This window comes from Erigeron canadensis, chromosome 4, assembly GCF_010389155.1.
Source record: "Erigeron canadensis isolate Cc75 chromosome 4, C_canadensis_v1, whole genome shotgun sequence".
Taxonomy (NCBI): Eukaryota; Viridiplantae; Streptophyta; class Magnoliopsida; order Asterales; family Asteraceae; genus Erigeron; species Erigeron canadensis.
This window is the reverse complement of record NC_057764.1, coordinates 8,006,880-8,020,683: the sequence shown is the minus strand read 5'-3', so window position 1 is coordinate 8,020,683 and position 13,804 is coordinate 8,006,880. Positions and strand designations below refer to the sequence as shown.

The 13,804-nt window shown below is 32.0% G+C and overlaps 1 protein-coding gene across 1 annotated transcript; it reads left to right on the top strand.

Annotated features, from left to right (window-relative positions):
• The first annotated feature begins 1,431 nt into the window (after positions 1-1,431).
• Positions 1,432-9,670, top strand: LOC122597945 (diacylglycerol kinase 5-like). The gene is made up of 13 exons (XM_043770539.1): positions 1,432-1,610; positions 2,823-3,030; positions 3,145-3,267; positions 4,220-4,348; positions 5,002-5,087; positions 5,321-5,447; positions 5,574-5,622; positions 5,730-5,812; positions 6,112-6,179; positions 7,709-7,783; positions 7,962-8,049; positions 8,146-8,262; positions 9,077-9,670. The coding sequence occupies exons 2-13, from the start codon at positions 2,836-2,838 to the stop codon at positions 9,407-9,409; spliced, it is 1,473 nt and encodes a 490-aa protein (XP_043626474.1). The 5' UTR covers positions 1,432-1,610; positions 2,823-2,835; the 3' UTR covers positions 9,410-9,670.
• The last annotated feature ends 4,134 nt before the right edge of the window (positions 9,671-13,804 follow it).

Below are 13,804 nucleotides of genomic sequence, written 5' to 3'. Positions count from 1 at the left end.
TGTCTTTCACTTGATTTCGACCGAACCCTTCTCCTATTTCTTCCATAAATTATCTAAATCAACCAATTCCTTCGTATAATCATTTTCCAACCTGAAAACACTTAACAATACCTCAAAGCATCAAAAGTTGGATATAAAACTATAAAAATAACGAATAATTGGTCCTAAAATCACGTGGAAAATGGTATAAAATATGACACATCAGGCCAATTCTTTTGGCAACTTTAGCCCTTACCGTTTAATCGTTTATGACAATAGTCCTCATTGTTAAAAAGTGTTTGAAACTCTAGAGAGCATTAGCGGCTACTAACTTCTATTTGGGTGTTTAACGGGAGTAACAATAACGGTTGAAAAATCAAGTCCTTTTCTTTAACAAGGAGTTAGGTCATTTTCTCAAACGAGGGTTAACGATCGTTAGATGCTATTTAATGTCTAACAAGAGTTACAAAAGTTAATGCAAATTAACTCTACTTTTCTAATGAGCATTGGATTATCTAGTATTTGTGTCAAATTAATATTGTCTATCGGTCACCCAATTTAACAAAAAAACATAACAAAAAAACGTGAGTTTGTTTTTTTGTTTTATGTTTTTATTTTTGCCTTGTACTTTTAAGTAAAATTGTCGTTCTTTCAGTTGTTTTTGGTTTTTTACAATTTATTCTACAAAGTTAATATGAAATCTAGGTTCATTTGTCTTTTATTTTCTATGATGATTTATATTGTACTTTCCACATTTTTTTGTATTTCACATATAATAGTATAATTTTAGTGCGTTTTTATTCCCCTGTTTTGTCACATTTTTTCTAGTTAATTATATATAGTTGATACATGATTAACATTCGTTTTTCCTCTACAACTATTCATATAATTAATCATGTAGATAATTATTATATCTTACGAGCATGGTACCCGCGCAATGCGGCAGCGAGCCGGCGATGACGGGTGTGATGGCGGCGATGGACGTTGACGATGGTGACAACATCAATTGGTGTAAATAAAGGTATTTTATTTAAAGGGGGTTAATAGAGATATTTTATAATATAATGGACTAATGGTGTAATTTAATATTAAGGGTTGATGGTGATTTAATTTATTAAGGATAAATTGGTAATTTTGCATGTCTAAAAAATGTAAACTTTTCAACATGGGGTATATAATTTTTATATAGTAGTATAGATATTTGTACAGGACAATACATTTTTATACACACATTTAAATAAGTAAGAAAAAAATATATCTCTTGCTTGTGTAAGGTTTACGAACACAACGTTATCTCTCTCGTGGTCAGGATAACATAAGTAGTTTTAGATATTTTAAGTCGGAAAATAAGCAAATGAAATGATAATTAAAAGAATTTAATTACAACCACGTCATTATTAACAACTACACTCAACCAGTGGGTCCCTAATAATTCAATTCTGTATCTTCTGATATATTCAGAATCTCTTTCTAACACATGGATTAGCAGCCAGCCAATCTCCTCCTCCTCAGATAGTCAGATTCCTCGTGACAAAATATACTTTTAAGGAGGAGGAGAAAACAAGAAGTTTACACTAATTGTCGTGCAACGTGCTCTGTCTGACTATTTTTCAGATCTCAATTCCTACCAGGTATGTCATGAACGGGTAAACGGATCACCCTATTCGGGTTACCCGAGAGGAAACTCTAATGTACGTGGTCTAACTAAGTGGATATTCGAACTTGAGGCCAGTGATCATGTTATTCCCATAGTTTTTTTCATGTCACATAATTTCATCAGTCCACCTGAATTATGCTACATGATGCTGATTGTGGATTCCATTTCTTCTGTGTTAGTTTTAAATCTCAAATATTATTATTTATTTTTTTGCTAAAAATGCATTTTATGATTATTCCTAAAATATTTTATTAGAAAAGATGATCTCTCATGAGTTCAGGTTTTATTCACCGTGGCATAGGTGATTTTAGGATTATTTGGGGTAGGTATCTATCCCATAATTATTTATTAAGTACTAATGTATTTGGGTTAATTTGAAGTAGAACTAGGCTGTCCTTAGAATAAAAAATAAGGAAAATAAAGTTTAGACAGCACCATCTTTATAGTATTTACATCTTTATTTTTATATATATTGCTGCAGTATTATTTTTTAATTTCGAAGTATATAATATTGACACAGATCCATCATCAAATAGTAATTAGGATCACGGGATTATTATTATTATTATTTTATTTTATTTTATATGTTTTTTTTTTTACTATATACGACTGATAGTATATTCAATTCAATATCATTTTATATATTGCGAAGTGGCAAGTCATGTATTAAGCTAAAATGAATGAATAGACTAATTTTGTTTGAGTGTTTTAAAATTACATATTCAATACAATGTTATATGTTGATGTTTTTTCATATATTTTCATCCAATAGAATAACTGATTTGGTACAACTACTTTTGGTCAATGATGGGTTTAACTGGGGAATATGATATTAACTGGGATTAAAGCCTTTTAACCAAAAGGAAAAATGATGGGTGCCACTAGTAGCGCCAAGTAGTGCTTCCAAGGATTACATGTGTGTGTTTAGAAGTTAAATTTGTGTTGTTAGATACACAGATTTTTATATACTCTTCGGCGGCTCTTTTTTTTTCTGGGCATGCTTTTTTTTTGCACCTCTCGCCTAGGCCCCATTTGGGGTCATTGTTTGAGTTTGCTTTCGCCTTTGACAACTATGATGCTTACTTAGTTTCTGCTTGGACCTCTTGTGACCATCCTTTGTAGCATAAAACATTTATGCTTGCAGAAAGGATCATGTATGCTAACTTTTGATATGATGTGGTTGCAGTGTAGTTCTACCAATGAATAACCAGTCTTCTGCCAGCTTTTTGAATAAATTCTACATCCCGGATTACATCCTTGTTCCAGGTGGAAAATTTGAGGTCCCTTCACAAGAACCGGAATTCCCAACAATAGTGTTTATCAACTCCAAAAGTGGTGGTCAGTTGGGTGGTCAACTTCTTGTCACATACCGTTCTGTTTTAAATCAAAACCAGGTGTCTATTGTCCTTTGATTAAGTACTTATTAATTAAATCTTTATGTATATGTATGTACGTGTATATATATGTATATTCCCTGTTGTAATTTTACGATCCTTTGTATGTTCAAGGTTTTCGATTTAGGTGAAGATGCTCCTGATAAAGTGCTACGTAAACTGTATCTTACTCTAGAAAACCTTAAACTTAAAGGAGATGAACTAGCTACCAAAATAGAGAAGCAACTGCGAGTTATTGTAAGTTGTATCATCTCTAAATTTATATAAAACAGAAACCTTAATTCATAATTGGAGAAGTATGAACCCTTAGATGAAGTTCAACTTTAAATTAGAGCCATTAGATCAAATGATGATGTCATATACCATATTTAACCTTTTTAGATTTAATTTTATAAAATTATTATTATTTCCTTATTTAAGTTTGTAGACATTACTAATTAATGTTTTTAATGATATAAATATGGAAACTAATATTTTTATATTTTACATCATTGTTTATCTTTAAAATTAATTTTTTTTATTATTTTACAATAAAATTTTCTTTTTTAATGTAATACGTGCTACTTAAATTATATTTTTGTATATGATTTTTATCATATAACGTTTTTATTAAATTAATGTTTTCAAAACCATACCGGATGTTAAACGGGCCATTTTTAATAAAAAAAACTAAAAAACTACTATGAAGTCTATACTAAGTTATCACAATTATATATCTGAAAAATAATTGTACGAAATTGCAATGATACTATGCATAATTTTAAGTTAGAGTAACACAACATGTGATATGTGATATATAGATTAATAATTAAATTGCTTAGTAATTTTAGTGTATAACTAAAGTATTCGAGCAAAACGTTAAAGCACAAGTACAATGACAATGCAGACATATTCGCATGAATGAAAGACATCCAAAGAAACGAAAACCTTACTTAGCGAGAACTCTAATAGATGATGTATCAATTTTTGAACTGTCTGGTCACTTTAAATTGGAATCTAAACGACCACTAATGTAACTTCATGTTTTTTTAGTGGTTTAATTCTTACCTGGTTAAACATTTGTCAACTTATGACATTATAAAAATTTACTATGTCATTAATTATGTATGTTTCCCGCGTATTACGCGGGTAATAATCTAGTTTAAAGTGTATGTCATGTCTTTGAAGTGACTTATTAGTGAGATGGCAGGTTGCTGGTGGAGACGGAACTGCTGGTTGGCTGCTTGGAGTTGTTAGTGATTTGAAGTTACCGCATCCACCACCAATAGCAACAGTCCCTTTAGGAACTGGAAACAACCTCCCATTTGCTTTTGGTTGGGTAAGACTTAGCCCATTATCTCGAATTAGATTGGGCAACATATGAAGTTGCACTTATATTTCGGTAGTTTGTTGACTAAATGAATTTGATAACTTTGATGCCTTTCTGCGGTTTATCTCTCTGTTCTATGATAGTTAAAGCCTTAAAGGTGGCATACTGCGAAGGCTGGGAAGATTCGGTAATGAGTTAAATCAGTTCGGGTCCAAATGGGTAAAGTGTAATACAAGTCAAGATGAGTCGCGTTCCGCTTGGGGACCTGAAAAAATCTTTCTTCTTCTTTGGTTGTGTTTCTAAAATAGTTGTTGTGTTACTTTGATCAATAACCTCCATAGAAAAAGATTAACAAACCTATATAGTTATCATGATAATCTAATCAATGAAATAAAATAGTTTAGGAACCTCTATTCCTCACATATACACTTTGCGGTGCTTTTTATAATTTTATCCATCCATCTCGTTTCTCTTTTAGGTAGAATTTAAGTTGCCATATGACCCGTTGGTGTCTTGGTGACAAACAATTAACCCGAATCGATTAACGGTCAATATTACCACTTCTAAATTAACAGTAAATGCGATTCGATATAGGTTTAACTGTTGCCATTAAAAATATGCATTATTTTGTTTTCCTATAACTCTGTTGTTTTGGTTTCTAGGGAAAGAAGAATCCAGGAACAGATCGAGAATCTGTTTTGAAATTCTTGGAGAAAGTTTTGGAAGGAAAAGAAATGGAAATAGACAGGTATCCTGTATTCTCAAATCATGGTTGATGATTCAGTTTTAATGTTGTCATGTTTACTTTGGTATAATCTGTAAGGTAGACATACCAAATCATAATAAGTGGATGTATATATATTTTTCACAATCTGTAAGTTATAATATTTTGCTAGATTTGGTACACTCTTTTTATTAATCAACACTTTTATTGACTTCACATGCCTGATGTTATTGTAATTGACTTTCCACATAATGCAGTTGGCATTTTCTTATGAGGATGAAATCTGCCCCAAAAGTAGGCTCTTGTGATCCCATTGCCCCATTGGAGTTGCCTCATTCTTTGCATGCATTCAATCGTGTGTCTGATACAGATGAACTTAATGTGGTAAAGTGCTATACAATAATTTTTTTCTGTCTTTGATACATCTATTTTACAAGTAAAGTCTTTTTCCATTTAAATTCTAATGGCTTGCTACATGTTTTGCTCACGCATACATCATAAATGTTTCAGTCAGGTTATGACACTTATCGTGGAGGATTCTGGAACTATTTCAGCATGGGTTAGTTTGAATTGTGGTCTTTCCTAGTCTAATTCGTATGATAACAAAGTAGTTTTTGATTAGCTTTCTTCAGCTATAAATTCTACTGACTAGTTATATTTATACAGGGATGGATGCTCAAGTATCATATGCATTTCATTGTGAGCGAAAGCTGCATCCAGAAAAATTCAAAAATCAATTGACCAATCAGGTATAACAGGAGTATATGTGATCATTGAATGAAGGTTATATATTTTCAGATTCCAATATTGCACGTCTAAAGCGCGTTAGTCAAGTCAATTTTGAATTTTTGGAAAATATTTTCAAATCAAACTGAAGCACATATGTTGTGAGTTTAAAATTTATAACCGCTAAAAACCTAAACCAAGTTACAATTATTATGTTATGTATCCTTTTATATGTTTTAATCAAGGATTTGTTCATATAAATAATACAGTTCTTATATTATCTGTTAAGTATGACTGTGACGTGCTTTTCTTTACCATGTAGGGCTCATATGCAAAAATAGGCTGTACTCAAGGATGGTTTGCGGCATCTCTCTTCCATGCTTCTTCAAAGTAAGGTTACACCGTTTCTTATGAGATTATAAAAATGGACATTTAGGAAGTGAATCGCGCTGGTTTATATGAATTTATTATCTAACCATGTATGATATTATGGGTTGAAAAGGTTGTATATCACATCCTTTGGGAAGTTTGCAACTACATGGGTTGTTTTGGGTTTTAACTAGTAAAGTTTTGAACGAATCAGATATAAATTTAATATAATAGTAATTACTTATATGTAATTAGTAGTGATATGGGAAACATATAACTAAAATAGATGGCTAGTAAATATAGCATGTGTGGTGTATATATTTGTGTAGAAAGGTGTTAGAATATGAACACATAAACATATAACAATTCACGAGTACGCAGCGGAAAAGAAACGTATATGCAATACTATTAATTAACAAAGACTAGAATCGAAACGTGTACCTTTGCGCAAAGCTTCCAATAATATTAATAATAATAATATTATTATTAGTTAGGGTTTAAAGTAAAACCCCTCTACGATCGCACACTAGACACCCCTATACCGTATGCTAGTACCCCGATCACGAACCAAACAACTCTTTGTTTATCTCCCTTAAATCCAAAACCCCATGAATTGAAAATCATAGTTGTCGACTAAAGTCTAAAGACCCTATAATTAATTCATGGCATTAAATATACATATATGTCATATGGATTTTGAATGTTGCAAACCGAACAACTCTTAAAAGAGTTTTCGGCCGAACCAAAAATAAGAGAGAAGAGAGAGAATTTCTTATGTGAATGAATGAGAAAACCCTTGAATTAAGCCCTCTATTTATAGGGTTTAGTTAGGGTTTAATTTACTTGGTGAACAAGCTATATTAAGGCTTACAATGCCTTATCAAAACCGGCCCCCCCATATGGATTTAGAGCCCAACTCTAATTTTCATATTTCACATTTTAATCCTCCATTTAATTAATTAAATATAATTAACCCCTTAATATATTTAAATTAATCATTTCGTGATCTAATTAATTAATATATTACTTTAATATACTAATTAATATAGAGTTACCGTGTCATTTCGTGTGACCCCGTAGGCTTAAATTATTTCCGGACATGCGATTTATAATAAAATGATCACACTCCAACAAAAGGAGATCGTTTGAAACAATGTATATGGAGATAGTACACATTATTTAGATAGGTGATTTTAGAAAGAATGGTATTTTAAAACATGTTCTTGGTTTACTTTAGTTTCCAGTTAGCAATAGGGGTTGCATAATAAGATTCTAACCACTACTCTCTTGATATCATTAATTGAGTTAGGACAGTTCAGACTTTTTATTGCTTTTGAAGTTCATTTTGCATGGTTTGTAAGCTCACCTGGAAGGCAAAGTGTTACAATATACGTTTTTCTGATGAAATTTGGGACAAAATTATCATTATTAATCTCTTTTGCTTCCATGAGAAAACTGAATAATGTTAAATGTATGAAAAATGAAATGCTAATGTTAGATCTGTTGTTTTTGTTTTTACATTTTGTGTTAAGATTATTTTTCGAATGCAGGAACATAGCCCATCTTATGAAAGTTAAGATTATGCAAAGACATGGGGGATGGAAAGACCTCAAAGTACATCAAAGGTAAGAATAGACGACTACTTTTATTTTCACTGTATATTACCTCCATTATCTGTCATATATGGTTTTGCTGTTATCACCTCTTTGCTGCACCAAGCAGTTTGTTAATTGACAAAAGATTTGCAGTTAACTTTATTCTATTATTAGTGATTTATGGTACACCATGTTTCTTGATCTGCAGTATCAGATCAATTTTATGCCTCAACTTGCCTAGCTTTTCTGGGGGACTGAATCCTTGGGGAACGCCAAACCATAAAAAAACTCGTGATGTTAGTATCAACTGTTATATGTTTCTTTCTTTACTATCTTCCGCTATTCCTATTTTAGTATTTGACTTGACAGTTTCATCAAAAAAATTCTTCCAGAGAGATTTGACACCACCATATGTTGATGATGGCCTTATTGAGGTGGTTGGCTTTAGAGATGCATGGCATGGACTTGTGCTCCTTGCACCAAAGGGACATGGTACCCGCCTTGCACAGGTTAAATCTAAACCCAACTTTTATAATGAATCCATTTCTCTTCGTGGATGCCAACTGTGATCTGTCCAAACGAACTCGAATATTTAGGGAGATATACCTATAGCAACACACAAAATCTGACCAATACTTTCCTTTTTTCACTAGTGTACATATTCATTGGTGTTTATCATATGGGTGAATATTACCAATAAGCATACCAGTCTATATCCACTTTATGATTTCCACTTACGATATAGGATTTACACTTTCATTTTATGAATATTTGTCGGTTATTTATTTATTATCTTTGCTATAAGCAACTAAAGGTACATATGAGACATTAATAATTATTTCTTATAAATGTTAGACCCTAAAGCTACTTCTTGTACAGTATGAATCATAGACTGGAAACTGTCTATAGTATGTGGCATGTTTGTGCAATCAAACCTTATTTAGTATGGCCTGATCCCGGTTGTACTTTTTGTTACGTAGGGTCAAAATGTGTCGAACGGAGTCGTCCAAGTTCTATTTACACCATACAACATGTTAAGGATTTTATGAAAAAATTTATAATTTTATTCTAATAGTATAGTATTCTGATCATAAATTAACACATTGATTAATTTGAAATCAGATGAGAGTATGAGACGGACCTGCCTCTTTTTGACCTATACTCACTTGTCCAGTTTTTAACCTTAACCAATTTTGACCCGTTACCCAACCAGTCCATCTTGCCACGTATACTATTCATATGGGTCTACACTATTATTTCCATCTTGTATATATTAAAGGATATAAAGGTAAAAACTGAACTGTTTTGTCCCCTTCTTTTTAGACACACCGAGTAAGATTTGAATTTCATAAGGGTGCAGCGGAGTCCACATATATGAGAATGGACGGTGAACCTTGGAAACAACCGCTCCCAGTAGACGATGATACCACCATTGTTGAAATTTCACATCTTGGACGAGTAAAGATGCTGGCCACTCAAAATTGCCGATCGAAAAGTGTTAATGATCCATCTACTCCTCATTCCCATGATCAGCCTGAAGCAGATGGTGATGATAGTGAAAACGAAGATACTCCTAGAGGTGAAGAATGGAGAAAGTTTGGTGCAGCTGAAACATTTAAGATCCCAGAAGATGTGGACATTTCTCGTCTCAGTTAGATAAGTTTCTCCATGATCAGTTAATTTGGATACATGATTTAATTAGTATGACAAATACCAATCCTATAAACTATAATGAATCTGTAGATATGATCTATTGAAATGCCGCTACTAAGATTTAGAAGATCACCCTTTTTATTATGCACATCCAGAATTAAAACATATTGTGAAGCCATGGTTGTATGGTCGAGATTGCTTTTAGATCCCATCTTACATTTACGTTACTATTAGTAATTTACTATATTTGTGAAATTAAAATTATTAAGTTTGTCCTATATAACATACAGAAATCCAAAGATACGACCATGTTCTTTTTCTCTAGATTCCTTGATTCTTTGGATCATAAATCTCATGAGGATGTTAGAAAACTATTATAGAGTGTCGGATGTTTATGCAATAGATTGAAGTTCAAAGATACATTTTCAGATTTCAGATTATGTTGTAGTGAAAAGTTGATTTGAAAACTAAAGTTTGTGTGAAAACTAGAAACTGGTTAAAACACATTGTGATCTGAATCTAATATAATGTGTTTTAATTGTGTTTTTATTTTGTAATTTAAAAATACATTGTATTAAGTTTTAAATAGCAATTTGTTTTTGATAGCGCATGAAATCTAGAAAATTGTTTAAACACATTGTGATATAAATTTAACACAATGTGTTTTTCTAAAAAATTTACAGTGTGTTTTGGTCAGTTTTTAGTTTTTACGAAAATTTTAGTTTTCAAATGATCATAATTCTATGTTGTAAGGACATTTCCAATTATTAGATGTTATATACTTGTATCCTCACTTCTAAAGAGATAAAATTACTTTTGTTAGATACAAATATAAATTATATAAAGACTTACATACCTTTAGCTTACTTCTCAAGCCAATGTACTATATATATGGGTAAAACCCTATTTGTTGTAACACAGAGAGACAATACACAATTCTCTTTGCCTGCATCTAGCGGTGTAAAAAAAAACCGGGTTGGAACCCGAACCCGAAAATGAAACCGAAACCGAAACTGGTCAACAACCGGGTTTGACCCAAACCGGTTCGGGTTTGACCCAACCCGGTGGTTACAAACCGGTTTGGGTTTTATTTTCGGTTAGAAACCGGGTTGAGTTCGGGTCGGGTTCGGTTTTTGGTCAAAAAAACCGAGTTAAACCCGGTTAACTTTGACCCCAAAACCGTTTTCAAACCGGGTCGGGCTGGGTCAAACCCGGTTTTGGTTCCGTTGACCGAAAAACCGGTTCGGTTTCGGGTCGGGTTGGGTAGAAACCGGTTTTTGTTTACCTCTACCTGCATCTTCTTTCTTTTATTATCTTCTATTATTATAGTTAATTGTTATCATTGTTGATTCAAGATCATCCAATTCTTAACACGTTATCAACACGAATAGCTCTCGAAATTCAATGTCTGATTTAACGTCTCCTGACGGACAATTAAGGGTCGCAGATCTGGTTGTGTATTTGCGGTCAATAGTAAAGTCATTGGACCAAATCAGATTACACGAGTTTTGGTTTTGATTGCATCGTTGAGGTAAGTTTTTCAACCTTTAAGTCTCAATTATTTATTGATCTAAAAGAAAGAAAATGTTCATATAAGAACCATCAATGTCATTAACATGATATGTTGGGTTACGTTTGATTCAATGATTGTGTTAAATGGCTAACAATATATTTACATGATAAACGTCTTGATATAATATATAAATATAAATTAAAGAGATTTATGTGTTCATACGTATTGGACATTATTTTATATCTTTCTGTATGCCTTGCTTTGCCACGTACAAAAGGAAAATGATAAGCAAATGAGATTTTTATGTGCTCATATGTACTGGACATTCTTTAGGTTCCTAAATCAATAACATCTTATTACATGATAATCATGTGCTTTTGGCCCTGTTATTATGTTTCAATCTTTTTCGAATAATTTGATAACTCCATGAACTCTCAAATAAGATGGGACTACCAAATTATATTTCCATACCAAATACTAGTTCATATCTTGTACATGTAAGAATTCTCTTCATAAAATATACACTAAAAGTGAAACAAAAGCCAATATTTTGAAATCCTTATGTAAAAGGGAGGCATAGGTATTCGGATGACAATGGGGCAGGGATTGTCGGGGATCTGAATCCCCATCTCCATACCCGATTTTTAGTTGTAATCCTCATCCCCGTCCTCATCCCCGTCGGGTAATTAAATTATATCTCCATACCCGTTCACATCGGGTATCGGGGATAGCTTTTTTGAATGAACATGAATTTATCTTAATAAAGGATACATAAGAGAATGTGTATTTCGACATTTTCTTTCTATGTATAAACAAATATATATGTTAAGTAAATAATTAATAAAGTATAACACATAAAAATTATTAAACAAAAGCATTAAACTTAAAACTGATTCTAGAATATAAATAAGAACTTAAAGTGATTTTAATAAATATACATAGTATTTTCGGGTTCGGGTATGGGGTCGGGGATTTTTTACGGTTCCTCATCCCCGTCCCCATTTCCATCGGGGATTAGATTTACATCCCCATATCCGTCCCCATCCCCGGTCAACTCGGGGATCCCCCGGTCAAATCGGGTGTGTGTATCGGGTTCCCCTTCGGGTACGGGTATTTTTGCCATCCCTAGGTATTCCGCTTTGAATAAGTAATGTACATGTTATAACTTATATCTGCTTATTAAAGTGAGTATTTCAAGGTTTATATGATGTATTAACTTGTACCATATTACTAATTTGATCGTCGGTAATTGATGCTAAAGTATATTTTTGCTACAATTTTGATGATATGAAATTATGAATAAACAAATGTGATGGTAAAATCAATTTTTGGTATTATTTTACAATGACAAATAAATATGACCATTAATTATTGGAAATCAATGAGAATTAGATATATTTTCTATATTTTCTATTAATGAGAATAAGATATATTTCCTATTAATGTGGTGAATAACTTTGATATTTGTTCCCAAAAAGTATGTGTAGCTTCCATAGTTAATTTATTCTGTTATTAATAATTGAAGATTATTTCAATCAGTTACCTTAGTTACCATGGTCATATTTTAGTAACTCATTAACTCGGTCTATACAAATGCAATCCATCCATATTATTATATTTGATAGTGTTTTAAATACAAAAGTTATAATTAATTATTAATTGTTGAATTATGGGGCCATTCTCAATATGGAGTTGATTTTATATGAATATACTGTATAAATATACTCGTAAATGAGTTTTTTATTTTTTTGGAAATACGAAGGCTTCAAATTAAATGCTTATGATATTTGTAACAAATATTACGTTATTATTTCATTTACTCTCAGCTTATTTATTGCAAAAATTACGTAATATTCATGATACATGGAATATGCATAATTCATGGACTAGATCATTACTTGCTAATGAAACCTTTTGTTTTGATTAAGTAGCTAGTAAATTTTTATACGGGAATGTAAATATGACATCTACATAAAATCACTTTAGGCTTACTATTGCCTAAAACATCAAGTATTAACACCACGAGATATTTGTGCTATAAGATAACAAAGATCATTATATTGTTTTAAATAATAAAGTCGAATATGGTACGATCGACTCATTGAATATCTCGTAAATGTTTAGATAGACTTTAGACATATAAACATGCTTTGGAAGTGCATAGGCTCATGCTTTGATTTAGTTCGAACCTGTCTTCTTAACTGACAATAGTATGACTATTTTGGGTGTGAGTTGAAACATAAAAAAGGTACATGTAGTCAATATAAAGTTTTTATATTCTTATGGGACACAAAACTTAGGTCTATTCTTTTAAAATAACAAGTCTTAAGTAATCGAATAAAACAATATTCGATAAGTGTTTGATGATAAATCACATACTAGATACATGCGAGTTACGAATCAAATAATGCACAAGGAGCACAACACCATCAATAGTTTACAAAAGAGATAGTCCAAATGATGGCTAACAATCCTAGGCATAACCCATAAACGGGCGCAATGAATCACGTATCCACAAAAGTCCAAGCTCAATCCTATCACATGCAATGCAATCATCCATCACGTCTTTGATTCACTTGATTACCTGAAAAGCGTACTAAAAGCATCAACATAAAGTTGGTGAGTTCATAGGTTTTGACTATAAGAAACAAGTGTCGGGATAACAACCGTTTAACCTTGATACGAACATAATTAGATCATTAAATGATCATATAACCTTGAAACCTTGATTGGGTCATTAAATGATCTCATATTTGGGATCGTTAAACGATCAACGAGCCTTGAAACCTTGATTGGATCATTTAGTGAACCCCATAACCTTGATACAAACGCATAACAACCATATAACCTTGATTTACAATTCAATCGAACATATAACCTTGATA